This window comes from Ursus americanus, chromosome 26 (genome assembly GCF_024610735.1).
Source record: "Ursus americanus isolate L20-20 chromosome 26, mUrsAme1.1.p, whole genome shotgun sequence".
In the NCBI taxonomy this organism is placed as follows: domain Eukaryota; kingdom Metazoa; phylum Chordata; class Mammalia; order Carnivora; family Ursidae; genus Ursus; species Ursus americanus.
The window spans coordinates 45319796-45345801 of NC_142152.1; the positions used below are offsets into that span (position 1 = coordinate 45319796).

At 55.1% G+C, this 26006-nt stretch overlaps 1 long non-coding RNA gene and 3 gene segments (V, D, J or C); all 4 read right to left on the reverse strand.

Annotated features, from left to right (window-relative positions):
- Positions 1-26006, reverse strand: part of LOC123793498 (Ig alpha-1 chain C region-like) — a 159256-nt gene that overhangs the window by 80650 nt on the left and 52600 nt on the right.
- LOC123793501 (Ig gamma chain C region-like) overlaps positions 1-26006 on the reverse strand; it is a 131420-nt gene that overhangs the window by 53145 nt on the left and 52269 nt on the right.
- LOC148107735 (uncharacterized) lies at positions 12492-16769 on the reverse strand. The gene is made up of 2 exons (XR_015721936.1): positions 16634-16769; positions 12492-13734 (listed from the first exon to the last, which is right to left on the reverse strand). It is a non-coding gene; the product is annotated as an uncharacterized LOC148107735 (long non-coding RNA).
- On the reverse strand, positions 18184-24952 carry LOC123793510 (Ig gamma chain C region-like). The segment is given in 5 exon segments: positions 18184-18661; positions 18768-19091; positions 19222-19287; positions 19575-19853; positions 24886-24952. Coding segments are annotated over 5 exon segments (1050 nt in total).

Genomic DNA, 26006 nt, shown 5'->3' on the forward strand with positions numbered 1-26006 from the left:
CCCAGGTCTGTCAGTCCCTGGTGCCCAGAGACCGTACGTGACTCATTGGCACAGTGTGCTCGGGGCTGGTGTTGACAGCACAGTTGCCCTCTGGTAAGTCCTTATCCCGTAGATCAAGAGATGGCATCTTCAGAGGCTTTCCAGGGCTTCTGTCCTCTCCCAACATCTCTGGGCTCCAGGGACCTCCTCCTGTGACCCGTCCGCAAAGGCAGGGATCGGACTAGGAGGTTGTTCCAGAGCCTCTCCAAGAGACAGTGTGGACAGTGGACAGCACAGGAGCGTTGGGGTCAGAGGACATGGTGCAAACCCTGGCATCCTCCCTGCAGGCAGGGAGCTGAGGCCCTCTAAGGCTGCAGTTCCTTCCAGGTAAGACCGAGACAGTGACCCCACCTCTTGCGTTGTGAGCACGAAGTGAGAGGAGGTCCAGGTAACGGTCAGTTTCCCACGCTCACTCAACCGGGCTATTCGACCAGATGGCGTTCTCCCTGTGCAGGTGAATCAGTGCCCTTGAGGGAGAGGACATTATCCTCCATAATGTGGGTGGGCCTCATCCAATGTCGAAGGACTGAAGAACAATCCCTGAGGTTTCCTGGAGAGGAAGGAATTCTGCCCCAAGACGGCAGTGTTAGCTCCTGCCTGAGATTCCAGGCTGCTGGACTGCCCTACAGGTTCCCGGTGTGCAGGCCGACCCCCCAAGCACGTGAGCCAGTTCCTGGAAAGAGATCCTGGTACGTCTTTGTGTCTGTCTCCAGCTTAGTTTAGCTGTATTTGGCGCAGTGTCTCCATGTCTCACCTCCCATCTCCCTCCTCCTCGTTCTGATACTCTGGGTCTCTCTCTCCTACCTGTCTTCTGTCTCCTCCTGGTTCTGATACTCTGGGTCTCTCTCTCTCTCTTTTTTATGAGCTACAACGTGATGCTGTTTTTTATTATGTTCAGTTAACCACTGTATAGTACATCATTAGTTTTTCATGTAGTGTTCCATGATTCATAGGTGGGTATAGCACCCAGGGCTCATCACAGAATGTGCCTTCCTTAATACCTATCACCCTGCTACCCCATCCCCCCAGTCCCTCTCCTCTGAGACTCTCAGTTAGTTTTCCAGGGTCCATAGTCTCTCATGGTTCATCTTCCTCTCTGATTTCTCCCCTTTCAGATTTCCCTCCCTTCTCCTATGGTCCTCCACACTATTCCTTCTATTCCATATATGAGTGAAACCATATGATTATTGTCTTGCTGTGTCTGACTTATTTCATTTAGCATAATCCCCTCCAGTTCCGTCCATGTTGATGCAAATGTGGGTAATCGTTCTTTCTGATGGCTGAGTAATATTCCATTGTGTATATGAACCAATCTTCTTAATCCAGTCATCTGTGAAAGGACATCTCGGCTCCTTCCACATTTTAGCTATTGTGGACATTGGTGCTATGAACATTGGGGTGCATGTGGCCCTTCTCTTCACTATGTCTGTATCTTTGGGGTAAGTACCCAGTAGTGCAATTGCTGGGTCGTAGGGTAGGTCTATTATTAATATCTTGAGAAACCTAAATATTGTTTTCGAAAGTGGCTGTACCATCTTGCATTCCCACCAACAGTGTAAGAGGGCTCCCCTTTCTCCACATCCTCTCCAACATCAGTTGTTTCTTGCCTTGCTAATTTTTACCACCCTAACTGGTATAAGATGGTATCTCAATGTGGTTGTGATTTGAATTTCCCTGACGGCTAATGATGTTGAACATTTTATCATGTGTCTGTTATCCATTTGTATGTCTTCATTGGAAAAGTGTATGTTCATATCTTCTGCCCATTTTTTGATTTGATTATTTGTTTCTTGGGTGTTGAGTTTCAGAAGTTCTTTGTAGATCTTGGATACCAGTCTTTTATCTGTAGTGTCATTTGCAAATATCTTCTCCCATTCCGTGGGTTGGTTGCCTCTTAGTTTTTTTGACTGTTTCCTTGGCTGTGCAGAAGCTTTTTATCTTGATGAAGTCCCACATGTTCATTTTTTCTTTTGTTTCTCTTGCCTTTGGAGATGTGTCATGAAAAAGGTTGCTTTGGCTGATGTCGTAGAGGTTGCTGCCTATGTTCTCCTCTAGGATTTTGATGGATTCCTGTCTCACACCGAGGTCTTTCATCCATTTGGAGTTTATCTTTGTGTATGGTGTGAGAGAGTGGTTGTGTTTCATTCTCTGCGTGTAGCTGTCCAATCCTCCCAGCACCATTTATTGACTACATTGTCTTTTTTCCACTGGAAGTTTTTTCCTGCTCTGTCAAAGATTATTTTGACCATAGAGTTAGGGTCCATTTCTGGGCTCTCTATTCTGTTCCATTGGTCTATGGGTCTGTTTCTGTGCCAGTACCATGCTGTCTTGGTGATCACAGCTTTGTAGTATAGCTTGAAATCAGGCAACAAGATGCTCCTAGCTTTGTTTTTCTTTTTCAACATTTCCATTGAGATTCGGGGTGTTTTCTGATTCCACACTAATTTTAGGATTGTTTCTTCCCCATTTTGAAAAATGTCATTGGTATTTTGATCGGGATGGCATTGAAAGTATAGATTGCTCTGGGTAGCATAGACATTTTAACTATGTTTATTTTTCCAATCCATGAGCGTGGAATATTTTTCCATCTTTTTCTGTCTTCATCAATGTCTTTCATCAGTGTTCTGTAGTTTCTAGAGTATAGATCCTTTACCTGGTTAAGTTGATTCCCGAGATTATCTTATGGTTTTTGGTGCTATTGTAAATGGGATGGATTCCCTAATTTTTCTTTCTTCAGTCTCATTGTTAGTGCATAGAAATGCAACTGATTTCTATACATTGATTTTTTATCCTGCCACGTTACTGAATTGTTGTATGAGTTCTAGTAATTTTGAGGTAGAGTCTTTTGGGTTTTCCACATACAGTATCATGTCATCTGTGAAGACAGACAGTTTGACTTCTTTGCCAATTTGAACACCTTTTATTCCTTTTTGTTGTCTGATTGCTGTTGCCAGGACTTCTAGTACTATATTGAATAATAATGGCGAGAGTGGGCATCCTTGTTGTGTTCCTGATCTTAAGGGAAAGGCTCTCAGTTTTTCCCCATTGAGAATGATATTCGCTGTGGGCTTTTCATAGATGTTTTTTATGAGATTGAGGAATGTACCCTCAATTCCTACACTCTGAAGACTTTTAATCAGGAAAGGATGCTGCATTTTGTCAATTGCTTTTTCTGCATCGATTGAGAGGGCCATACGATTCTTGTCTCTTCTCTTATTAAGGTGTTCTGTCACACTGAGTGATTTGCAAATGTTGAACCACCCTTGCATCCCAGGGACGAATCCCAGGGACTTTGACCCAAACATTCTTAAGCAGGATGGTTCTTAGCTTCTAAGTGTTTGAGTTTCTTCCAAATTTTTTCTTGTGATTGAGCTCCAGTTTCAAAGCATTGTGGACTAAGAATATGCAGGGAATAATCTCAGTCTATTGGTATCGGTTGAGACATGTTTTGTGACCCAGTTTACCGTCTATTCTGGAGAAAGTTCCATGTGCGTTCAAAAAGAATGAGTATTCAGTTGTTCTGGGGTTTAGTGTTCTATATATGTCTATGAGGTCCATCTGGTCCAGTGTGTCATTCAAAGCTCTTATTTCTTTGTTGATTTTCTGCTTAGATGATCTGTCTATTGCTGAGAGTGGAGTGTTGAAGTCCCCTACTGTTAATATATTATTATCTATACATCTCTTTATTTTGGTTACCAGTTGGCTTATGTAGTTGGCTGCTCCCATGTTGGGGGCATAGGTAATTGTTATTGTTAGATCCTCTTGTTTGATAGACCCTTTAAGAATGATATAGTGTCCTTCTGTATCTGTAACTACAGTCTTTGGCTTAAAATCTAATTTGTCTGATATATGAATTGCTTCCCCAGCTGTTTTTTGAGATCCGTTGACATGAAAAATGGTTCTCCATCCCTCACTTTCAGTCTCGATGTATCTTTCCATTCAACGTGAGTCTCTTGTAGACAGCATATGAATGGGTCATGTCTCTATATCCAATCTGCAACCCTGTGGCATTTGTGGGAGCATTTAGGCCATTCACGTTGAGAGTGGTTATTGAGAGATACGATTTTAGTGTCATGATGTTGTCTGTGAAGTCCTTGTCTATAGATTGCCTCTGTAGATGTCTGTTCTGTATCAGTCTTGGGGTCTTTCTTCCTTTAGTGAACCCCCCTTAATATTTCTTGCAGAGCCAGCTTGGTGGTCACATATTCTTTCAGTTTCTGCCAGTCTTGGATGCTCCTTGTCTCTCCATCCATTCTGAATGACGGCCTTGCTGGATAAAGTATCCTTGGCTGCATGTTCTTCTCACTTAGAGCTCTGAATATGTCTTGCCAGCCCTTTCTGGCTTTCCAGATCTCTGCAGACAGGTCTGATGTTATTCTGATGTTCCTCCTTCTGTACATGAGGAATCTCTTCCCCCTGGCCACTTTCAAGATTGTTTCCTTGGATCTAAGATTTGTGAATTGTACTGTATGTTGTGGTGTCTGTCTTTTCTCATTGATGTTTGGAGTATTCCTCTCTGTCTCTTGGACACGAATACTTGTTTCCTTCCCCAGATTAGGTAATTTATCAGCTATGATTTGTTCAATTATATTTAATAGACCTCTCTCTTTCTACATCCCCTCAGGGATCCTGATAATTCTGATATTGAAATGTTTCATTGAGTCAGTAATCTCCAGTATTCTAATTTCTTGAAATTGGAGTTTTTTAAGCCATGTTCCCTCTTTTTCCTTCTTTTCTGTCATCTCATCTAATTCGTTCTTCTGCCTCATTTTCCCTGGCTGTGAGAACATTCAGTTTAGACTTCAATTGATTCCTAGCATTCTTAATTTCTGCCAGATTTGCTCTCATTTCCACCCTTAGAGATTCTATATTCTCGTTAATATTTTTATTAATATTTTTTTCAAGCCTACACATCATATTGACCATTGTTACTCTGAATTCCATTTCTGACAATTTGGTTATATCCCTATCCATCAGTTCTGTGGCAGAGGCCATCGTCTACGTTTCTTTCCTCTGCTGGGGGTTCCTCCTCCTTGTCGTTCTGATGAGGAGAGGTTGTGGGGATGTACAGAGCCCAAATTATTGACCGGGACCCAAGAAAGGTGCACTTGCTTTATAGGGACTTTAGGGATGTGGGCTTCTTGATTTTTCAGCCTGCCTTCTGGGGAAGGGGCCCGCCGCGCTGATACTCAGGCAACCCTGTTTGGGCAGAGTTGCCCTGCCCCCGGTGGGGGATGGGCTCAGTGAGAACCGTTTTTTGGGGGCTTTTGTCCTCCAGCTGCTTTCCCTGGCAGCTTTCTGTGTCTCTTCTGAGATTCAGAGCAGCAGTGACCATATCCAAGCCTCCGTCTCAGAACAGAGAGATCACGGTATGCTCTCCACTGTGCTATCCAGGCCACTCTGATTCCGTTTCTTTCGGTGCTGCTACGAACCCGCAGCGTCCCAGGTTGTGCGCCCCACAGCTGCTCTCCTAGTTCTCGCTCCCAGGGCCAGCATGCCTCTGCCCTTTGTGCTGCTACAACCGCCGGCCGCCCCTGGTTTGCACACTTGCTACTGAGCTACAGGTTTCAGTCTGGTGCGGTGTCCTAAAGACCTTTCCCCGTTGCTACTGGTCTGTGAGTCTGTGCCCTGCTCCAGCGCGGGAGGCTTTTGCCTTCCTGGAGCAAGAGCATGGAGGCTCCCTCGCCTTTCCCTTTATCTTCCGATATCTGCCCACAGAATCTTGGCTCTCCACTTCATACCTCGAGACCAACTGCCGGAGGTGTTCTGTTTGTGGAGATCCAGATATATCTTCTTACACCTCAGGCTGATTTCATGGATGTTCAGGATGGTCTGGTAGATATCCAGCTCGACTCAGGGCACCAGTTGAAATAGGGTGTCCTACTCCTCCGCCATCTTTACCCCTCCAAATCAAGCTTTTCTTTTATTGGAACTAACTCGAGAGAGCCTCTGTTCTTGTTAAAAGAAGGCGCTGCTACAGTGTAGGGTGTGAAAATCTCAGGTGTGACCCCTGGCTGTCAGGTCAGGACAGGGCTGCACCCCTCCCATGGGGTCCTGGAGAGGACGTTGTCTTTTCTTTTTTTTTTTTCCATTGGATATTTTTTCCTGATTTGTCAAAGATTAGTTGACTATAGAGTTGAGGTTCCATTTCTGGAGTCTCTATTCTGTTCTAGTGATGAATGTGTCTGTTTTTGTGCCAGTACCATGCTGTCTTGGCGATCACAGCTTTGTAATAGAGCTTGAAGTTGGGCAACCTGATGCCCCCAGCTTTGTTTCTCTTTTTCAACATTTCCTTGGTGAACTGGGGTCTTTTCTTATTCCATACAAATTTTAGGGTAGTTTGTTCCAGCTCTGTGAAAAATGTCAATGGTATTTGGATAGGGATTTCACTGCAAGTGTAGATTGCTTTGAAAGGGAGGATAGACATTTAAAAATGTTTATTCTTCCAATCCATGAGGAATGTGTTTCCATCTCTTTGTATCTTCCTCAATTTCTGTCATAAGTTTTCTGTAGTTTCTAGAGTATAGATCCTTTACCTCTTTGGTTAGGTTTATTCCTAGGTATCTTATGGTTTTTGTTGCTATTGTAAATGGAATCAATTGCTTAATTTCTCTTTCTTGAGTAACATCGTTAGTGTATAGAAAAGCAACTGATTTCTGTGCATTGATTTTGTATTCTGCCACATTGCTGAATTGCTGTATGAGTTCTAGTAATTTGGGGTGGAGTCTTTTGGGTTTTCCACATAATGTATCATGTCATCTGTGAAGAGAGACAGTTTGACTTCCTCTTTGCCAATTTCAATGCCTTTAATTTCTTTTCGTTGTCTGAGTGCTGAGGCCAGGACTTCCAGTACTATGTTGAACAATGGTGAGAGGAGGGATCACTGTCGTGCTCTGACCTTAAGGGAAAAGCTCTCAGTTTTTCCCCATTGAGGATGATATTACTGTGGGCTTTTCATGGATGGTTTTCATGATACTGAGGAATGTTCCTTCTATCCTTACACTCTGAAATGTTTTTTTTTTAATTTTTAAATTTTTATTTTTTTTGATGTAAAGTTCGATGATTCATTAGTTGCATATAACACCCAGTGCACCATGCAATACGTGCCCTCCTTACTACCCATCACCAGCCTATCCCCATTCCCGCACCCCGTCCCCTCTGAAGCCCTCAGTTTGTTTCTCAGAAGAGTTTTAATCAGGGAAGGATGCTGTATTTTGTCAAATCCTCTTTCTGCATCAATTGAGAGGATCATATAGTTCTTGTCTTTTCTTATATTAATGTGGTCTATCAAGTTGATTGATTTGGGAATGTTGAACCACCTTTGCATCCAAGGGATGAATCCCATTTGGTCATGGTGAATAATCCTTTTCATGTACTGTTGGATCCTACTGGCTAAGATCTTGTTGAATATTTTGGCGTCCATATTCATCAGGGATATCAGTCTGTAATTCTCCTTTTTGATGGCATCTTTGCATGGTGTTGGGATCACGGTAATGCTGTCCTCACAGAACGAGTTTGGAAGTTTTCCTTCTGTTTCTATTTTTTGAAACAGCCTCAGTAGAATAGGTATTATTTCTTCTTTAAGTGTTTGGTAGAATTCCCCTGGGAAGCCATCTGGCCCTGGGCTCTTGTTTTTTGGGAGCTTTTTGATCACTGCTTCAGTTTGTTACTGGTTGTCAGTCTGTTCAGACTTTCTACCTCTTCCTGTTTCAGTCTTAGTAGTTTATAAGTTTCCAGGAAGGCATCTATTTCTTCCATGTTGCTCAGGTTGTTGGCATATGGTTGCTGGTAATAATTTCTAATAATTGCTTCTATTTTCCTATTGTTAGTCGTGATCTCTCCCCTTTCATTCATGATTTTATGCGTTTGGGTCCTTTCTCTTTTCTTTTGGGTAAGTCTGGCCAGAGGTTTATCGATCTTACTAATTCTTTCAAAGAACCAGCTTCTAGTTTCGTTGATCTGTCCTACTGTTTTTCTGGTTTCTATTTCATTGATTTCTGCTCTAATCTTTATTATTTCTCTTCTCCTGCCTGGCTTAGGTTTTATTTGCCATTGTTTCTCCTGCTCTTTTAGGTGTAAGGTTAGCTTGTGCATTTCAATTTTTCTAATTTTCTGAGAGAGACATGGATGGGTATGTATTTCCCTCTTAGGACCACCTTTGCAGTATTCCATAGGTTTTGTACTGAAGTGTTTTCATTGTCATTAGTTTGCATGAATTGTTTAAGTTCTTTAATCTCCTGGTTGATCCAATCATTCTTTAGCAGGATGCTCTTTAACTTCCAAGTGTTTGAGTTCCTTCCAAATTTCTTCTTGTGGTTGAGTTCCAGTTTCAAGGCATTGTGGTCTGATAACATGCAAGGAATAATCTCAATCTTTTGGTATTGGCTGAGACCCGATTTGTGACCCAGGACGTGGTCTATTCTGGAGAAAGTTCCGTGTGCATTTGAGAAGAATGAGTATTCTGTTGTTTTAGGGTGGAATGGTCTGCATATAACTATGAAGTCCATTTGGTCCAATGTGTAATTCAGAGGTCTTGTTTCTCTGTTGATTTTCTGCTTAGATGATCTGTCCAGTGCTGAGAGGGGAGTGTTAAAATCTCCTACTATTAAAGTATTATTATCAATATGATTGTTTATTTTGGTTAACAGCTGACTTACATAGTTGGCTGCTCTTATGCTGGAGGCATAGATATTTACAATTGTTTGATCCTCTTGTTGGAGAGACCCTTTAATATTGATATAGTGTCCCTCTGCATCTCTTAATACAGTGTTTGGTTTAAATTCTAACTTGTCTGATATGAGAATTGCTACCCCAGCTTTCTTACGAGGTCCGTTGGCATGAAAAATTGTTCTCCATCCCCTCACTTGCAGTCTAGAGGTGTCTTTAGGTTCAAAATGAGTCTCTTGTAGACGGCATATGGATGGGTTTTGTCTTTTTATCCAATCTGCAACCCTGTGCGGTTTCATGGGAACATTTAGTGTGGTCACGTTGAGAGTAACTACTGAAAGATATGTATTTATTGCCATCCTATTGTCTGTACAGTCCTTGTTTCTATGGATTGTCTCTATAAATTTCTGGTCCATATTACTCTTGGGGTCTTTCTTCTTTGATAGAATCCCCCTTAATATTTTTTGCAGGGCTGGCTTGGTGGTCACATATTCTTTCAGTTTCAGGCTGTCCTGGAAGGTCTTTAACTCTCCATCAATTCTGAATGACCACCTTGCAGGATAAAGTATGCTTGGCTGTGTGTTCTCATTTAATACCCTGAATATGTTTTGCCAGGCCTTTCTGGCTTTCCAGGTCTCTGTGGATAGGTCTGACATTATTCTGATGTTTCTCCCTCCTTAGGTAAGAAATCTCTTCCCCTTTGCTGCTCTCAGGATAGCTTCGTTGGTTCTATGATTTGCAAGTTTTACTATTATATGTCAGGGCGTTGGTCTGTTCTCTTTGATCTTGGGAGGGGTCCTCTCTGCCTTTTGGACACGAATGCTTGTTTCCTTCCCCAGATGAGGGAAGTTCTCAGCTACAATTTGCTCAAATATATCTTCTAGCCCCCCCTCCACCCCCTTGGGGATCCCAATAATTCTGACAGTGGACTGTTTCATGGCCTCATTCATCTCTTTAAGTCTGTTCTCATGGGCTTTTACCTGTTTATCCCAGATCTCCCTGGCTTCGTTCCTTTCTATCAGCTTGTGTACTAGATCACTAATTCATTTTTCTGCCTCATTTTCCCTAACTGTTGGAATATCCAGTTTAGACTGCATCTCATTCATAGCGTTTTTATGTTTGGTCTGATTAGATCTCATTTCTGCCCTTAGAGATTCTATATTGTCACTAATGGTTTTCTCAAGCGTGGCCATTGACTTCATGATTACTATTCTGAAGTCTATCTCTTACATCTTGCTTATATCCATATCCATTAGGTCTGCGGGAGAGGCCATTGTCTCTGGTTCTTTTCTTTGTGGGAGTTCCTTCTCCTACTCATTTTGTTGAGAGGTGGTTGAGAGAATATGCAGAGCCCAAAATTCAACCACGACCGGGCAAGATGTACCCTAAAAACGTCTGGAGTGGTCAGAAGCCACTGCTGAAAAAACAAAGCCAAAATGAAACCCAAGAATAACATTCATAAAATTATTTTTTTTTACAATTAAAAATAAAAAAAAGGAGAAGAAAAAAAGAGAAAAAGGGTTGGTGAGGGGAGCAGGGTCTATTATCTCTCAGTGTTGCCGCGGTGCGGTGTTTACGTTCTTCCTGGGTGTATTTTGTTCTGTTTGTTAGAGGACACTACTTCCCAGAGTTACAGGGAAAATAAAAGTGGTGTATATATAAAGATAATATACATAGGGAAAAAAGCACTACATTGAAGCATGGATCTCTATAAAAAATAGAGGTGTGAAAAAAAACAAGGTAAAAAGTACTACGAAATATGTTATTTTAAACATCTAGTTGAAATGAGAAAAGGGTAAAAAGAAAAAAATCAGAAGAAACATAAGAGAAAGAAGAAAAAGAGTTGTATCTGAAAAATACACAAGCTGTGAGGAAATACCTGGAGCTCAATATACTATTTTCCCCTGGTGTTGGGGTTTTACAGTTTTGTGGGGGCCCCCGGGTTGGCGTGTTCTTGTTCTTCCAGCCCATGTTCTGGAGGAGGGGCCTGCTGCGCTGTTTCTCAGGCAACCCCGCTTGGGCAGAGTTGCCCTGCCCCCGTGTGTGTGGGGGCGCTGGGCTCGCTGGAAACTGGTGTTCTGAGCTTTTGTTCTCTGGCAGCTTTCCGTGCTTTTTCTAAGGAAGAGACCAAAAAAATGGCTGCACGCAGACCTCTGTCCCAGAAGAGAGAAATCATGGTGTGCTCTGCTCTGAACCCTCCAGAGCACACGGTCCCCGTTTTCATAACCGCTGCTGAGAACTGCAGCCTCCCGCGGGCAGTGCGTGCCCACAGCAACCTCCTCAGCCGTCGCCCCACCAGCAGCACTGTCTCTGCCCTTTGTGCTTCTAAAACTGCGAGCGGTCCCGGTTCCGGAGCACGCCCCACAGGTCCTGGATCATGTTTGAGCACTATTAGAAAGCCATTCCTGGCCCTGCCGCTCTGGGAGTTACCGCCCGGCCCCCGGTGTGGGATGCTTTTGCACTCCAGTGTTATATCACTGTCCGGGGTCGGCTTGTGGCGGATCCGTCCCCCTTCTGCTTATCTTCTGATATCGGCCCACAGATTCATGACTCCTTCCTTCCTATCTTGGGATAGGGGGTGTTTTTCTGTGTGTAGAGATCCAGATATATATTCCTACATCTCAGGCTGTCTTTGTGGGTGTTCATGATGGTTTGCTAGATATCCAGCTAAATTCAGGGGACCGGTTGAAATGGAGTCCCCCACTCCTCTGCCACCTTGCCCTGCCCCACTCTGTGTCTCTATCTCTTACCTCCCATCTCCCTCCCCCTGGTTCTGATACTCTGGGTCTCTATCTCCTACCCGTCTTCAGTGTTCTCTTGGATCCTCATGGTAGGACAGCATTGGAGGGTCTCAGGTGGGAGCCTCAGGGCCTGGTGGGTGGTAGTTCTCAAAGAGTGGGCATTCTCGCCCCGAGGGCGAGGGCACAGTTGTGCCAGTGCCTGTTGCTCAGCCAGGAGAGCATGGGGTCCACCTGTTGTGGGAGATCCTGGCATTCGCATGTGGGGGGGTGGGATGGAGGCTGATGTGTGGTCCAGGGGATGGGAGTGGGGGTAGCCCTGGGACCGAGAGGAAGAGGGGGCTGGGCAGGCCGCGTGGTCCATCGGCAGATTGGCTTCTAGGTAGATGTGTAGGGCGAAGGGGATGGAGGGTGTGGAGTGACCCTAAGAACGGCAGCCTGGAGCCCCCAGGGTCCCTGAGGGCTGGAATGTTCTCCCGTCCCACAGCTGTCCTAAATTGTGCCCCCAAATTCGAGTCTTGAAGCGCTGACCCCAGGACCTCAGAATGGGACAGTATTTGGAGATGGGGTCTTTGGAGAGGTGATAAGGTAAAAGGAGGTCATTAACCAGCCCAGTGTGGCTGGTCCCCAGTGCGGCCTCCTGCTCTTGTAAGAGCAGACGACGAGGACACAGACACACACGGAGGACCGGCCACGTGAGGACAGGGGCAGAGACCCCAGGAGGCGCCCGCTCTGCGAGGCCTGCCTCTCTCCCTGCTAGCTCCCAGGATTGTGGAAACAGACACGCATGAGGTTGAAGCCGCCAGACTGTGGCTCTTTTGCCCGGCAGCCCGTGCTGACTAATGCACACCTACCACGTGTCTCTTGCTTCTGTCCACGGCCCAGGCGGCCCCTGGCCCTGCACTGTTCCCGGCTGCCTTCCTCACCCACTGGGAGCCCAGAGCTGTGGGGTGCTGGCCCCCCACGGCGGGAGGGAGCCAATGCACGGCGCAGCCAGGCTGGGCATCCCACCAGGCGCATCGACAGAGGAAGACTTTCCCCAGCGAGTGCTGGAATTTTTAGGATGTTTTATTGTCATTAAAGAAAGGGAGAAGCAGCAGTAAAGGACATTATTACACTCCAGAAATTTCAGGAGAAGAAAAGAACTACCCAAGCTACAGCAGTGGGTTTCCTTTGAGTGGTGGGTGTGCATTCTCCCCCAGGGGGCATGGGGGCTCCGCTTCTCCTGCCCTGCACAACCGTCTCTCCCATGCAGGGGCTCCGACCTGGCACTCGCTCTAAGCCCGGGCGGAGATCGTCCTGGGGGTCCGCCTGTCTCAGGCCCCGAGGCTGCGGGCACTCTCTGGTCATCTTGTCTCTGCCCCCATTTCCCCGGAGCAAGCAGGCGTTCCTGCCCAGCGTGCCTCGGGGCCGGGCCACAGGACGGTGCGGGCTGGGCCTGCTGTCCTGGCCTCCCAGCACCCGTCCACCTCTGTGCACCGAGGCTGCGTCCCGCCTGCCTGGCGACCAGGTCAGCAGGTGCCTCTGCAGGAGGCCCATCTGGCTGCCATCACTCCTTCCCCGGATGGTGTCGCCTGTCCCTGGGGCTCCTGCAGTGGCCGCAGGCCCGGGCCCTTTTCCGCATGTTCTCCACTGGTGGAGAAGGTCTGACTGACCATTCGTGGCACGTCGGAAGCTTCTCTGTGGGGTGATGGTGGCCCGTGGCTTCCTCAGGATCTGAGACAACGTGCCTGCTCTGGGGGTGTCCTGCCCTCTGGAGCCTGGCCGGGACGGGGCTGCACGAGGCCGGTCCCAGCCAGCCAGACCCTGGGATCGCGGGCTGTCCACCTCCTCCAGGATGACCGTGGACGCCGAGCCCGGGGCCGTCCCGGTGAGGGCCATCCTGCCCTGATGGCTTGGTGTGGCCCCAGCCTTATCTCAGTGGCTGCTGGGGAGGGGTCAGCCAGTGTCCGTCAGCTCAGGTTGGGGGCACAGTCTGCTGTCACGTTGATCCTCCAAATGGGGGGTCTGGGGCAGGGTGCAGCCCACGGTGTCCACGAGCCCGGAGGGTGGAGGGGCAGGCCCAGGGTGGCGGTGGGGTCAGAGGGTGGCGAGGTGGGAGGGCAGAGGAGCAGGCCTGGCAGCAGGCCGAGCGGCATGAACGGATGTAGCCGGTTCCTGTGTGGGGTTGAGGGCAGCCCTGGACACCTGCTGCAGAGGGCCGGCCCTAGGCCCCCTGCCCGATCATGTTCCTGTAGTCGGGGACGATGGTGCGCTTCAGCTCCACCACCGAGGAGAAGATCCACTTCACCTGCAGTGGGCGGGCCAGGGGGTGAGCGAGGCCTGGACCCCACGGACCGCCTCCCGCCAGAGCCTACCACCCGCACCCGGAACCGCGAGAGTGCGTGGGGTGCCTGGTGGGAAGGGCACGGGGACAGCGAGGGGGCAGTGGTGGGCAGCGAGGGGCAGCGGGGGGGATAGGTTGGGGACAGCGAGGGGTCAGTGTGGGGACAGTGAGGGGACAGAGAGGGGATAGCGAGGGGATAGTGGGGGAACCGCGACGGCTCAGTGGGGGGTAGCGGGGGGTAGTGAGGGGGCAGCGAAGGACAGCCATGGCACGGGGGTTCCATGATGGGACGGTGGGGGACTGTGGGGGGACAGCGAAGGGGCAGCAAGGGGACAGCCAGGGGACAGCAAGGGGTCAGTGTGGGGAGAGTAAGGGGGCAATGAGGGGACAGCCTGGGGACAGCGAGGGTGCATTGAGGTGACAGCGAGGGGATAGCGGGGAGACAGCAGTGGGACAGCGAGGGGGCAGTGAGGTGGACAGCGAGGGGGCAGCGGGGGGACTGCTGGGGGACAGTGGGGGGACAGCGGGGGGGACAGTAAGGGGACAGCGGGTGGCAGTGGGGGGACAGTGAGGGGACAGTGAGGTGGACAGCGAGGGTCAGCGGGGGGACTGTGGGGGACAGAGGGTGACAGCAGGGGGCAGCAGGGTGTCAGTGAGGGGACAGCGGGGGGACAGTGGGGGGGCGGCTGTGAGACAGCGAGGGCAGCAGGGGTGCAGCGAGAAGGCAGTGAGGGGGACAGCAAAGGGGCAGTGGCAATACAATGAGGGGACAGCAGGGGGATAGCGATGGTGTAGTGGGGGGACAGTGGGGGGCAACGAGGGGGCAGTGAGGGGGTAGTGAGGGGAACAGCGGGGGGACAGTGAAGGGACAGTGAGGGGCATTTTTGGGTCATTGAAGGTTCAGTGAGGGGACAGTGAGGGGGCAGCGAGGGGACACCAGGACGTCAGTGTGGGGAGAGTGAAGGGACAGCAAGGTCTTAGTGAGTAGTCAGTGAGGGGACAGTGAGGGAACACTGAGGAGACAGCGGGGGACAGCGAAGTGTCAGTGTGGGGAGAGTGAGGGGACAGCAAAGGGGTAGCAGGGGACAGTTTGGGGACAGCAAGGGGTCAGTGAGTAGTAAGTGAGGGGACAGTGAGGGGGCAGTGAGGGGACAGTGAGTAGTCAAGGAGGGGACAGAGAGGAAACAGAGAGGGGACAGGTTTGGGTCAGTGAGGGGACAGCAAGGGGCAGCGAGGGGGCCATGAGGGTTCAGTGAAGAGACAGTGTGGGGAGAATGAGGGGACACTGAGGGAACAGGGGTCGATGTCAGGACAGTGAGGGGGCAGTGAAGGGACAGCAAGGGGATGGGGGAAATGTGGGGGCAGCTAGGGGACAGGGAGGGCCAGCAAGGGGTCAGTGAGGGGACATCAAGGGGGTAGTAAGGGGCAGCGAGGGGTCAATGTGGGGAGAGTGAGGGGACAGTGAGGGGACAGCGAGGGGACAGCGAGGGGTCAGTGAGGGCATAGCGAGGGGACAGCGAGGGGTCAGCAAGGGGTCAGTGAGGGGGTAGTGAGGTGACAGTGAGGGGACACTGAGAGGACAGTGTGGAGATAGCAAGGGGACAGTGAGGGGTCAGTGTGGGGATAGTGAGGGTACAGTGTGGGGACTGTCTAGGACTGCAATGGGACAGCATGGGGACAGTGTAGGGACAGTGAGGGGGCAGTGAGTAGACAGTGAAGGGTCCGTGTGGGGACAGAGAGGGGACAGTTTTGGGTCAGTGAGGGGATAGTGTAGGGACAACGTGGGGACAGTGTGGGTCAGCGAGGGGACAGTGTAGGGATAGCATGAGGATAGTGTGGGGTCAGTGTGAGAACAATTTTGGGTCAGTGGGGTCAGCATGCGGTCAGTGTGGGGACAGCGTGGGGATAGCATGGGGATATAGTAGGAACAGTCTGTGGACAGTGTGGGGACAGTGTGGGGACAGCATGTGGACAGCGTGGGGACATGTTGGGACAGCATGGGAAGTGTGGGGACAGCATGGGGACAGTGTGGGACAGTGTGTGGACAGTTTGAGAACAGCGGGGGACATGTTGGGACAGTGTGGGGACAGTGGGGGGACAGTACGAGGACAGCATGGAGACAGCATGGGGACAGTGTGGGGACAGTGTGGGGACAGCATGTGGACAGTTTGAGAACAGTGGGAGACATGTTGGGACAGTGTGGGGATACGTTGGGACAGCATGTGGACACTGGGGGGACAGCACAAGGACAGCATGGGGACAGCATGTGGACAGTGGGGGGACAGCACAAAGACAGCATGGGGACAGCATGTGGACAACACGGGGACAGTGTGTGGACAGTGTGGGGACAGCATGGGGACAGCATGTGGACAGTGTGGGGACAGCAAGAGGAAGGCATGGGGACAATGTGGGGACAGCATGGAGACAGTGTGGGGACAGCATGGGGACAGTGTGGGGACAGCATGTGGACAGCATGGGAACAGCGTGTGGACAGTGTGTGGACAGCGTGGGGACAGCGTGTGGACAGTGTGGGGACAGCACGAGGAAGGCGTGGGGACAGCACAAGGACAGCGTGGGGACAGCATGGGGACATGTTGGGACAGTGTGTGGACAATGTGTGGACAGCGTGTGGACAGCATGGGGACAGCATGGGGGCAGCATGGGGACATGTTGGGATAGCATGGGGACAGCATGGGGACAGCACGTGGACAGCGTGAGGACAGCATGGGGACATGAGGACAGCATGGGGACATGTTGGGACAGCATGGGGACAGCACGAGGACAGTGTGTGGACAGCGTGGGGACATGTTGGGAAAGCATGGGGACAGAAGGCCACAGTGAGGGGACGTGTGGGGACGCCCACCTTGAAGAGGGTCACAGTGGCACTGTAGCACACGCTGAGCAGGAAGAGGGTGATGAAGATTGAGATGGTGGTCCACAGCCCGTCCAGCTCCCCGTCCTGGTCCTCGGCACAGCTGTCGTCCAGGAGCAGCTCTGGACAGGAAGGGGGTGGTCAGTGCCGTGCCTGCCCATGGGGGTGATTCCCTGGGGGACAGTCAGAGCCCTCTGCAACCTCAGGGTCCAGCCTCAGCACCCCCAGCTCTCCAGCTTGGGACTGGCCAGTGGGGGACCCCCTCCCTCTCTGCTCTGCCCTGTGCTGGGGACCCCTGGGGGAAGGCGCCCTGACCGCCTCGTGGCCTCTTCCCCTGGGGGCCAGGTCCAGAGGGTGGGAGGGTCAGCAGAGTCCAGGGAAGGGCTGGTCAGTGTCAGGGAGTGTCCTTGAGAATGAGTAGGTGGGAGTGTCAGGACAAGCTGGGTGTGGGGGTTTTGTGGGTGTTGGGAGGGGTGCAGGTGCCCTGGGGTAGAGGAGGGCTGGTCAGTGTGGTCAGGGTGTGGATGAGCTGCTGAGCAGCTGATGGGTGTTGGAGGGGGTAGGGAGCAGGCTGGTGTCCATGGTGAGGGTTCCCGAGACCGGCTCTGGTCTGGGCCCATGCCGGTTGTCCTGTGTGAGGCCCAGTGTGTAAGGCCTGTGTGCATGGACGTGCATGTGTGAGTGTGCGTGAGTGTGCACCCATGTGTGTGTGCGTGTACAACCACATGTGAGTGTGCACGTCACGGTGTGCACACGTGTGCATGTACATGCATGTGAATGTGTACACGCATGTGTGCATGGACCCGCATGTGCACACGTGTGAGTGTGTGTGTGCGTGCAGGTGGCACTGCTCAGCGGGACAGGCTTGTTTTCAGTGGGTGTGGACTCAGCGTCCAAGTGGGCCTCTGGGGTGGTCCCTCCCCTGGGTACGCAGGGCCCCCTGCCTCTGCACCTCTGGGGTTTGAGGAGGAGTGTCCCCACGAGTGGACAGGCCTGGCCCCAGGCAGGATGAAGCCAGGCAGGACCCCCGCACTTGAGGGAGGGTGGGGACCTGTTCGTGGAGTGCTGAGGGCAAAGGAGGGCCTGTCCCCACACACGGGTCAGGCACGGCTACTGCATTGGCACAGAGCTGGCACACAACGTCTCAGGAGGCCCAGGGGACAGGGGGCCCAGGGCAGGAGGACAGGCCAGCATCCCACAGCTTGGGCTGGTACAGAGGTGGGAAAGAGCGTGCGCTCATTTCCCTGGGGGCTCTGGAGGGGCTTCTGCAATCCCTGTCCACACCCTCCAGCCCTGGGTAGCCCCTGGCCTGAGGGATGGCCCGGAGTGCCTGCCACCTCTGAGAAAGTCCCCTCTCCTGCCTCAGGCAATCCTGGCCACACGCTGTGGCAGCCTGTGCAGACCTGCCCACTCGGGGTCCAGGCCCCCGTGAGTCCCGCTCTCTGCCACCAGTGGTGACCCCTTAGCCTGGGAGCCGGCCTGTCTGTGCCGCCCAGAGGCCTGGGTGTCCTGAGCCTGCCTCGGAAAGAACCATGACAGTGTCGCAGGGTCCCAGGGCAGTGCTGGGTGCTTTATTTCATGCAGGGGTGCCTGCCCGGGAGGTATGTACACAGGGGTGGGGGCTGCGGCGTCCTCGTGGGACCCCGAGAGCCCATGGGTGGGGGGCTTGCAGGGGTGCCGGGCATGTTGCTCATTTACCCGGAGACTGGGAGATGGATTTCTGTGTGTGGTGGTTGTGTAGGGCTTCATGCATGACCGCACACGTGAAGACATCTCCGCGTTGCCAGCGGTTCTTGTCCACCGAGAGCTTGCTGTAGAGGAAGTAGGTCCCATCCGCGTCCAGCTGGGGCGGGGTTGTTCGGATATTGGTCTCTGGCACCTGCTGTCCATTGCTCTGCCACTCGACATCAATGTCAGGTGGGTAGAAGTCTTTGACCAGGCAGGTCACGCTGACTGTGGTCTTGATCATCTCGTCCCGGGGTGGCGGCAGGACGTACACATTGGGCTGTTGGGCCTGCCCTGTGGGTCAGAGGTCAACACATATGGTCACTCCAAGGATGAAGGGCTGGTCTTGGTCTGCAAGGCCCCCCCTGGACCCTCCCTGCACCCCCACCCTGTTGCCCACCTCTGGCCTTGGAGATGGTCTTCACGATGGGGGATGGGAGGGCTTTGTTGTTGACCTTGCAGGTGAACTCCTTCCCCTTGAGCCAGTCCTGGTGCTGGATGGGAAGGACACTGACCACACGGTAGGTGCTGTTGAACTGCTCCTCGCGTGGATTCGTCTTGGCCGTGCGCACCTCCTGGTCACCCACGAACCAGCTGATCTGGACCTCAGGGTCTTCTAGGTCCACCACCACACATGTGACCTCAGGGGTTCGGGTAATGGAGAGGGTGTCCTTGGCTTTCGGGGGGAAGATGAAGACTGAAGGCCCTCCCAGCATTTCAGGGGCTGGTAAGGAAGAGAGGGTGCAGGGGTTAGCATATGGGTCGGCTTCCTCTTGAACATCCATTCCCCCCACCAGGCTGTGGTGTGTGTGGGCCATCTGCTTGGGGTGGAGAGCGAGGCCCTGCTGACTCACCTGGACATTTGGGACATTCCTTGCATGTTGTACTGCCACCATGACCGCCGCCTCTGGTTTTGGGCACTGTGGAGAGAGCAGACTGGGGGTTACTGGGAGCCTGGGGTGGGCACAGGTTGGGGTGGGTGTAGGTGACAACCAGGTCTTAGGGGGTTCCCAGACCAGGGACTGCAGTGGGGGTAAGCTGCCTGTGCTTGCAGTGGGCCAGGCAGCAATACCCAGAGGACCTCCCAGAATTGGGGGGCCTTCAGGTGGGAGAGACAGCGGTACCTCCCCTGTGCCCTGGGATGCAGCTGGCCAGCTGACCTTGCCTGTCTCCCAGTGGACACCCTCCCTGAAGCCCGTCCTCTCACCTGTCTTTTCCACCCTGGTGTTACTGGCCGGATGGGCCACGGTGCAGGTGAAGGTGTCACTGGGCCACTGGCTGGAGGGCACTGTTACCATGCTGCTGAGAGAATAGAGCCCTGAGGACTGCAGGACGGACGGGAAGGTGGTCACGGAGCCGGAGTTCCAGGACACGGTCACTGGCTCGGGGAAGTAGCCGGACACCAGGCAGGACAGGGCCACTGTGGAGCCGGACGTGACCCCGCAGCTGGGGGCCAGTGGGAAAACCGATGGGGCCGTGGTGGAGGCTGCAAAAGAGGAGGCTGTGTGAGCACCAGGGTCTCACCCCTGCCAGGGTCAGGGCAGGACAGCAGCCGCCCAGGCCTGGGGTATCCCTGGGCCCAGCGCCCATGTGCTTCCTGGACGTCTCCAGACCAGCTGCCTGGCTTAGCTCTCTGGGGTCACAGGTGCCGGACTCATCAGCCTGGTCAGCGCTGGGTGACCACCTGGGTCAGAGTCCCGTGGGCCTCAGGCTTTGGGTCCCCACCCAGGCTTCCTCTGGTTGTCTAGCCTGACCATGCCCTCTGTCTGAGCCCTGACCTGTGGCCCCTGCTCGCAGCCAGCTCCTGCTGGTCCCCTGAGCCCACTGCCCTGCTGTCCCCTCCTGATTCTGCCTTGGACGAGGGGAAACGTGCCTCCACCCACTGCCCGTGACCCCCAGCTCGGAGCCCTCGTCAAGGCCTGCCGACTGGCCTGCAGACCCCACATCTTCTGCGTCGGCTGTGCAGCCAAAGCAGCCAGGCCCCAACTCCTGTCCCTGCCCCGAACCCGCTGGTCCCTCCTCAGGTGTTCCTGGTACGGCCTCCTGAGCTCACTGAGGGCCCCTCCCATCAGTGCCCCAGGCCTTGGCCATCCCTGCTCTGGGGCCTGTCCAGCTCCTTGCCGTCCCCAGAGTCCTCCTTCAGCCGATGTCTTCCCTGAGCCTGTCTGACCCTCAGCGTGGTGGAGGGGAGCCTTGCCGTGCCCTGGCTGTCCTCCCCTGCGTGGTGCCAGCACCCCAGGGCACCTCAGACCCCCAACCCCAGCCAGGCCTATGCTCTCTGACCCAGATCCCCTCTGCTGAGGCCGAGGGTCCTGCCTGACGTCCCATCCCACCCACACCCCAGGCTTGCAGCCCTGCCTCTAGCTCCGATCCGGCCCCTGTTTCTCTCCTCCACTGGGCCCACTGCCCCGTGCCTCCCCGCTGGCATGGGCGTGTCGACCCTCTGCTCCTCGGCCCCAAGAGCGTCAGGCACAGGACTCAGGCCCTGGGACAAAGACCTGTGGTCACCCTCGGCCCCTCAAAGGTGGCCACTCCTGCCCCTTCTGCCCCAGAGACCTTCCCAGCCAGGCTCTAGTCTCCACCCTAACGTGTCCACCCGGCCCGGCCAGCTCACCCTGTACCGCATGTGCAGGGACGCTCACCTGGGCCCGAGCCCTCAGCGGTCTCTGTCCCCTGCACCTGCTCAGCTCACAGCAGGTCCAAGCTCCTGTGAGCTCAGTCCTTCTGCCTTCATACCCGGAGCCCTCCGGGGGCAGCTCTGTCGCCCCTGCCCTCCCAGCTCGCTGTTCTCTGCAAAAGCAATGCCTGCTCCCCTGAGCCCCTGGGGCAGCCCCCTGCCCCTCCTGCTCTCGTACCCTCCCCTCCTCACCTGCAAGAACTCTGCCTGCTCCCCTGCACCCCTGACAGCCCCCTGCCCCTCCTGCTCTCCCACCGGCTCCTGCTCACCTGCACAGGCTCTGCCTGCTTCCCTGAGCCCCTGGAGCAGCCCCCTACCCCTCCTGCTTTCCCACCCTCCCCTGCTCACCTGCACAAGCTCTGGTGCTCCCCTGAGCCCCTGGGGCAGCCCCCTACCAATCCTACTCTCCAACGTGCCCGTGCTCACCTACACAAGCTCTCCCTGCTCCCCTGAGCCCCTGGAGCAGCCCCCTGCCCCTCCTGCTCTCCCACCCACCCCTGTTCACCGGCAGGAGCTCTGCCTGCTCTCTTGAGCCCTTGGACAGCCCCCTACCCCTCCTGCTCTCCCACCCAACCCTGCTCACCTGCAGGAGCTCTGCCTGCTCCCCTGGGCCCTGGGGCAGCCCCCTACACCTCCTGCTCTCCCACCCACGCCTGCTCAACTGTAGGAGCTCTGCCTGCTGCCCTGAGCCCCTGGGGCAGCCCCCTACCCCTCCTGCTCTCCCACCCGCCCCTGCTCACCTGCACAAGCTCTCCCTGCTACCCTGAGCTCCTGGGGCAGCCCCCTACAACTCCTGCTCTCCCACCCGCCCCTGCTCACCTGCACAGGCTCTGCCTGCTCCCCTGAGCACCTGGGGCAACCTCTTGCCAGTCCTGCTCTCCCACGGGCCCCTGCTCACCTGCAGGAGCTCTGCCTGCTCCCGTGAGCCCCTGGGACAGCCCCCTACCCCTCCTGCTCTCCCACCAGCCCCTGCTCACTTACACAAGCTCTCCCTGCTCCCCTGAGCCCCTGGAGTAGCCCCCTGCCCCTCCTGCTCTCCCACCCACCCCTGCTCACCTGCAGGAGCTCTGCCTGCTCCCCTGAGCCCCTGGGGCAGCCCCCTGTCCCTCCTGCTCTCTCACCCACCCCTGGTCACCTGCACAAGCTCTCCCTGCTCCCCTGAGCCCCTGGAGTAGCCCCCTGCCCCTCCTGCTCTCCCACCCACCCCTGCTCACCTGCAGGAGCTCTGCCTGCTCCCCTGAGGCCCTGGGACAGCCCCCTACCCCTCCTGCTCTCCCACCCACCCCTGCTTACCTGCAGGAGCTCTGCCTGCTCCCCTGAGCCCCTGGGACAGCCCCCTACCCCTCCTGCTCTCCCACCCACCCCTGCTCACCTGCACAGGCTCTGCCTGTTCCCTGAGCCCCTGGGGCAACCTTTTGCCTGTCCTGCTCTCCCACTGGCCCCTGCTCACCTGCAGGATCTCTACCTGCTCCCCTGAGCCCCTGGGACAACCCCCTACCCCTCCTGCTCTCCCACCCGCCCCTGCTCACCTACACAAGCTCTGCCTGCTCCCCTGAGACCCTGGGGCAGCCCCCTACCACTCCTGCTCTCCCACCCGCCCCTGCTCACCTACACAAGCTCTGCCTGCTCCCCTGAGACCCTGGGGCAGCCCCTACCACTCCTGCTCTCCCACAGACCCTGCTCACCTGCACAGGCTCTGCCTGCTCCCCTGAGCCCCTCCAGCAACCCCCTACCCCTCCTGCTCTCCCACCCACCCTGCTCACCTGCACAGGCTCTGCCTGCTCCCCTGAGCCCCTCCAGCAACCCCCTACCCCTCCTGCTCTCCCACCCACCCTGCTCACCTGCACAGGCTCTGCCTGCTCCCCTGAGCCCCTCCAGCAACCCCCTACCCCTCCTGCTCTCCCACCCACCCTGCTCACCTGCACAGGCTCTGCCTGCTCCCCTGAGCCCCTGGGGCAGCCCCCTACCCCTCCTGCTCTCCCACCTGCCCCTGCTCATCTACACAGCTCTGCCTGCTCCCCTGAGCCCCTGGGGCAGCCCCCTACCCCTCCTGCTCTCCCACCCACCCTGCTCATCTGCACAGGCTCTGCCTGCTCCCCTGAGCCCCTGGTGCAGCCGCCTGCCCCTCCTGCTATCCCACTGGCCACAGCTCACCTGCATGAGCTCTGCCTGTTTCCCTGAGCCCCTGTGGCAGCCCCCTGCCTCTCCTGTTCTCTCACCCGCCCCTGCTCACCTGCAGGAGCTCTGCCTGCTCCCCTGAGCCCCTGCCGCCCCCCACTGCCCCTCCTGCTCTCCCACCCGCCCTTGCACACCTACACAAGCTCTCCTTGCTTCCCTGAGCCCCTGAGGCAGCCCCCTACCCCTCTTGCTCTCCCACTGGCCCCTGTTCACCTGCAGGAGCTCTGTCTGTTCCCCTGAGCCCCTGGAGCAGCCCCCTGCCCCTCCTGCTCTCCCACCCGCCCCTGCTCACCCACACAAGCTCTCCTTGCTCCCCTGAGCCCTTGGGGCAGCACCCTACCCCACCTGCTCTCCCATTGCCCCTGCTCACCTTCACAGGCTCTGCCTGTTTCCTTGAGCCCCTGGGGCAGCCCCCTGCCCCTCCTCCTTCCCACCTGCCCCTGCTCACCTGCATGAGCTCTGCCTGCTCCCCTGAGCCCCTGTGGCAGCCCCCTGCCCATCCTGCCCTCCCACCTGCCCCTGTTCACCTGCACAAGCTCTGCCTGCTCCCCTGAGCCCCTGGGGCAGCCCCCTGCCCCTCCTGCTCTTACACCCTCCCCTCCTCACCTGCAAGAACTCTGCCTGCTCCCGTGCACCCCTGACAGCCCCCTGCCCCTCCTGCTCTCCCACCCGGCCCTGCTCATCTGCATAGGCTCTGCCTGTTTCCCTGAGCCCCCGGGGAAGCCCCCTGCCCCTCCTGCTCTCCCACCCGCCCCTGCTCACCTGCACGAGCTCTGCTGGCTGCCTTGAGCTCCTGGCCCATCTCCTGCTTGTGTCGCCCTGTCAGGCCCCTGTTCACCTCCAGCTGGTCTTCCCTAGTCCTTGGAGCTCATGGACCACAGCAGCCCCCTGCCCCTCCAGCCCTATGGTCTTTCCCACACAGGTCCCTGAGCTCAGCTCCAGACTTCCTTGTGTTCCTAGGCCTCCCTGGCCTCTGCCTCCCGTCCCAGACCCTTTAGCTCAGGTCTGGCCTCTGACACCCACACCTGGGGCTCCTGCAGCTGTTGAGCTCCCTGCTCAGCCTCTGTGCTGTCTGAGCTAGAGCTCACGGGAGCCTTGCCAGGCCCTCCTGCTCTGCTCTGCTCTTGTCCTATTCATGGGATGCAGCCCAGGGTCCCATGGCCAGCTCCTCTGACCCTGTCATGGGGCTTCAGCTGGTTCCCTTTCCTGGACAGGACCATTAGCCCACGTGGAGGCCTCTGCATCCCCTGTGCTGAGCCAGCCCCTCCCTGTGTCCTCACCTCAGACCCATCTGTCCGCCTTGGCATTCGTCCTACAGTGGTCAGGCTGGTCCAGCCCCTGGGCTGCCAGCACCGGTGGGTAAGGGCAACCCTCAGGCTTCTGTCGACCGTGCCTGTCATGGTTGGACGGTCCCCGTCCTGGGTTCCTTCATCAGCGTTGGTGTGTCCAGCAGTGTTGGCGTGGGTGAGCCCCTCCCCTGCCTCCCTCGTGCCTGCCCTGGGTTGGTGCCACGGACCCCGGGCAGCCTGCCTTCCCTGTGTTGCTTCAGCTGCTCCAGCCCCTGCATGGGGTCCTGAGGGCCTGGTCTCCCGTCAGCTCCTGTAGCTGGTTCTGCTGTCCCACCTCACTCCCGCGGTCCGGGCTCCGTGCAGACCCCACTCACCATGGTCGCAACTGTGGAAGCAGCTCCCCTGCAAGCATGCTCGCCCCTGCATGCTGCCTCCTCCCTGCCGTGGCCCAGGCACACGTGGCTGAGCTCTGTGCCCACAGCCCTGCTTCCTAGCGTCCAGGCAGCCCCGGGAAGACTAAGAACAGGATTGAAACCAAGAGGCATGGTTTGCTTCCTGAAGTTCCCTTTTTTTCTGGGTGTTTTCTGTCTCAGAGGGCCTGGGGGGAGTCCGGGCACGGCCAAGGCTGGCCCACGTGAGTGTGCGGGGGGTGGGGTGTGGCGGGTGCCTGGGGGCCCAAGGGAGAGCAGAGGAACCTCCCACCATGTGCTGCTCTTGCTCTCTGCCTCCTGCAGGGATATGCCTGCTTCCTGTTCCCCTGCAGACGAGTCCACCCTGCTCTCAGCTGAGCCCTGAGCTGCCCCAGCCCTGGTGGGCTCCTCCTTGTGCCCCGGCCGACCCGCAGCCTGGGTGCACACGGTCCCACCCGTAGTCTGCGGACCAGCCCCGGGCTTGTCCTGTCCACACAGCAGGTTGGTCCCCCAGGTAGAGTTCTGTCCACCTCGGGCTCTGTCCATGGCTCGGCTCTTTGCCTGCAGGCCAGTGCCGTGCCCCTGGTCGTAGGGAAGCTAACATCCCTGCCACACTGGTGTTGCACAGGACAGAGAGAAACCTGATGTGCGTGGACAGAGTTCCTGGTGGTCATGGGGCCTGAAAATGTCCCTGCCACTGCATAACAGTGTGTAGGGCCCGTCCTGTCCTGTGCGGGCCGAGTCCCAGCTGCCCCACAGGGGACAGGAACCCTCAGTTTCTTGTGTTTTGGAGGGCCACAGAGTACAGCCCTGGGCTGTCCCTTACATCCACGGTAGGCCTTGGATGGGCCCCTTGGGAGCCCTGTGGTTCCCTTCCTGGACGTGCCAGGGGCCAGGGAAGGCAGGTGGGGGCAGGCTGGCTGTGGCTCCTTCCCAGGGCTGGCCAGTGGGGGCTTGTGCTGCAGCCCCTGTTGCCGCTCCCTGGGTCTGGGTCTCCTCCAGCACCATGTCCAAGTGTCAGATGCTGGTCTGCTGGTCTGTGGGTGTGCCCGGGCTCTTGGCCTGTAGCCAGGGGTCTGGGGGTG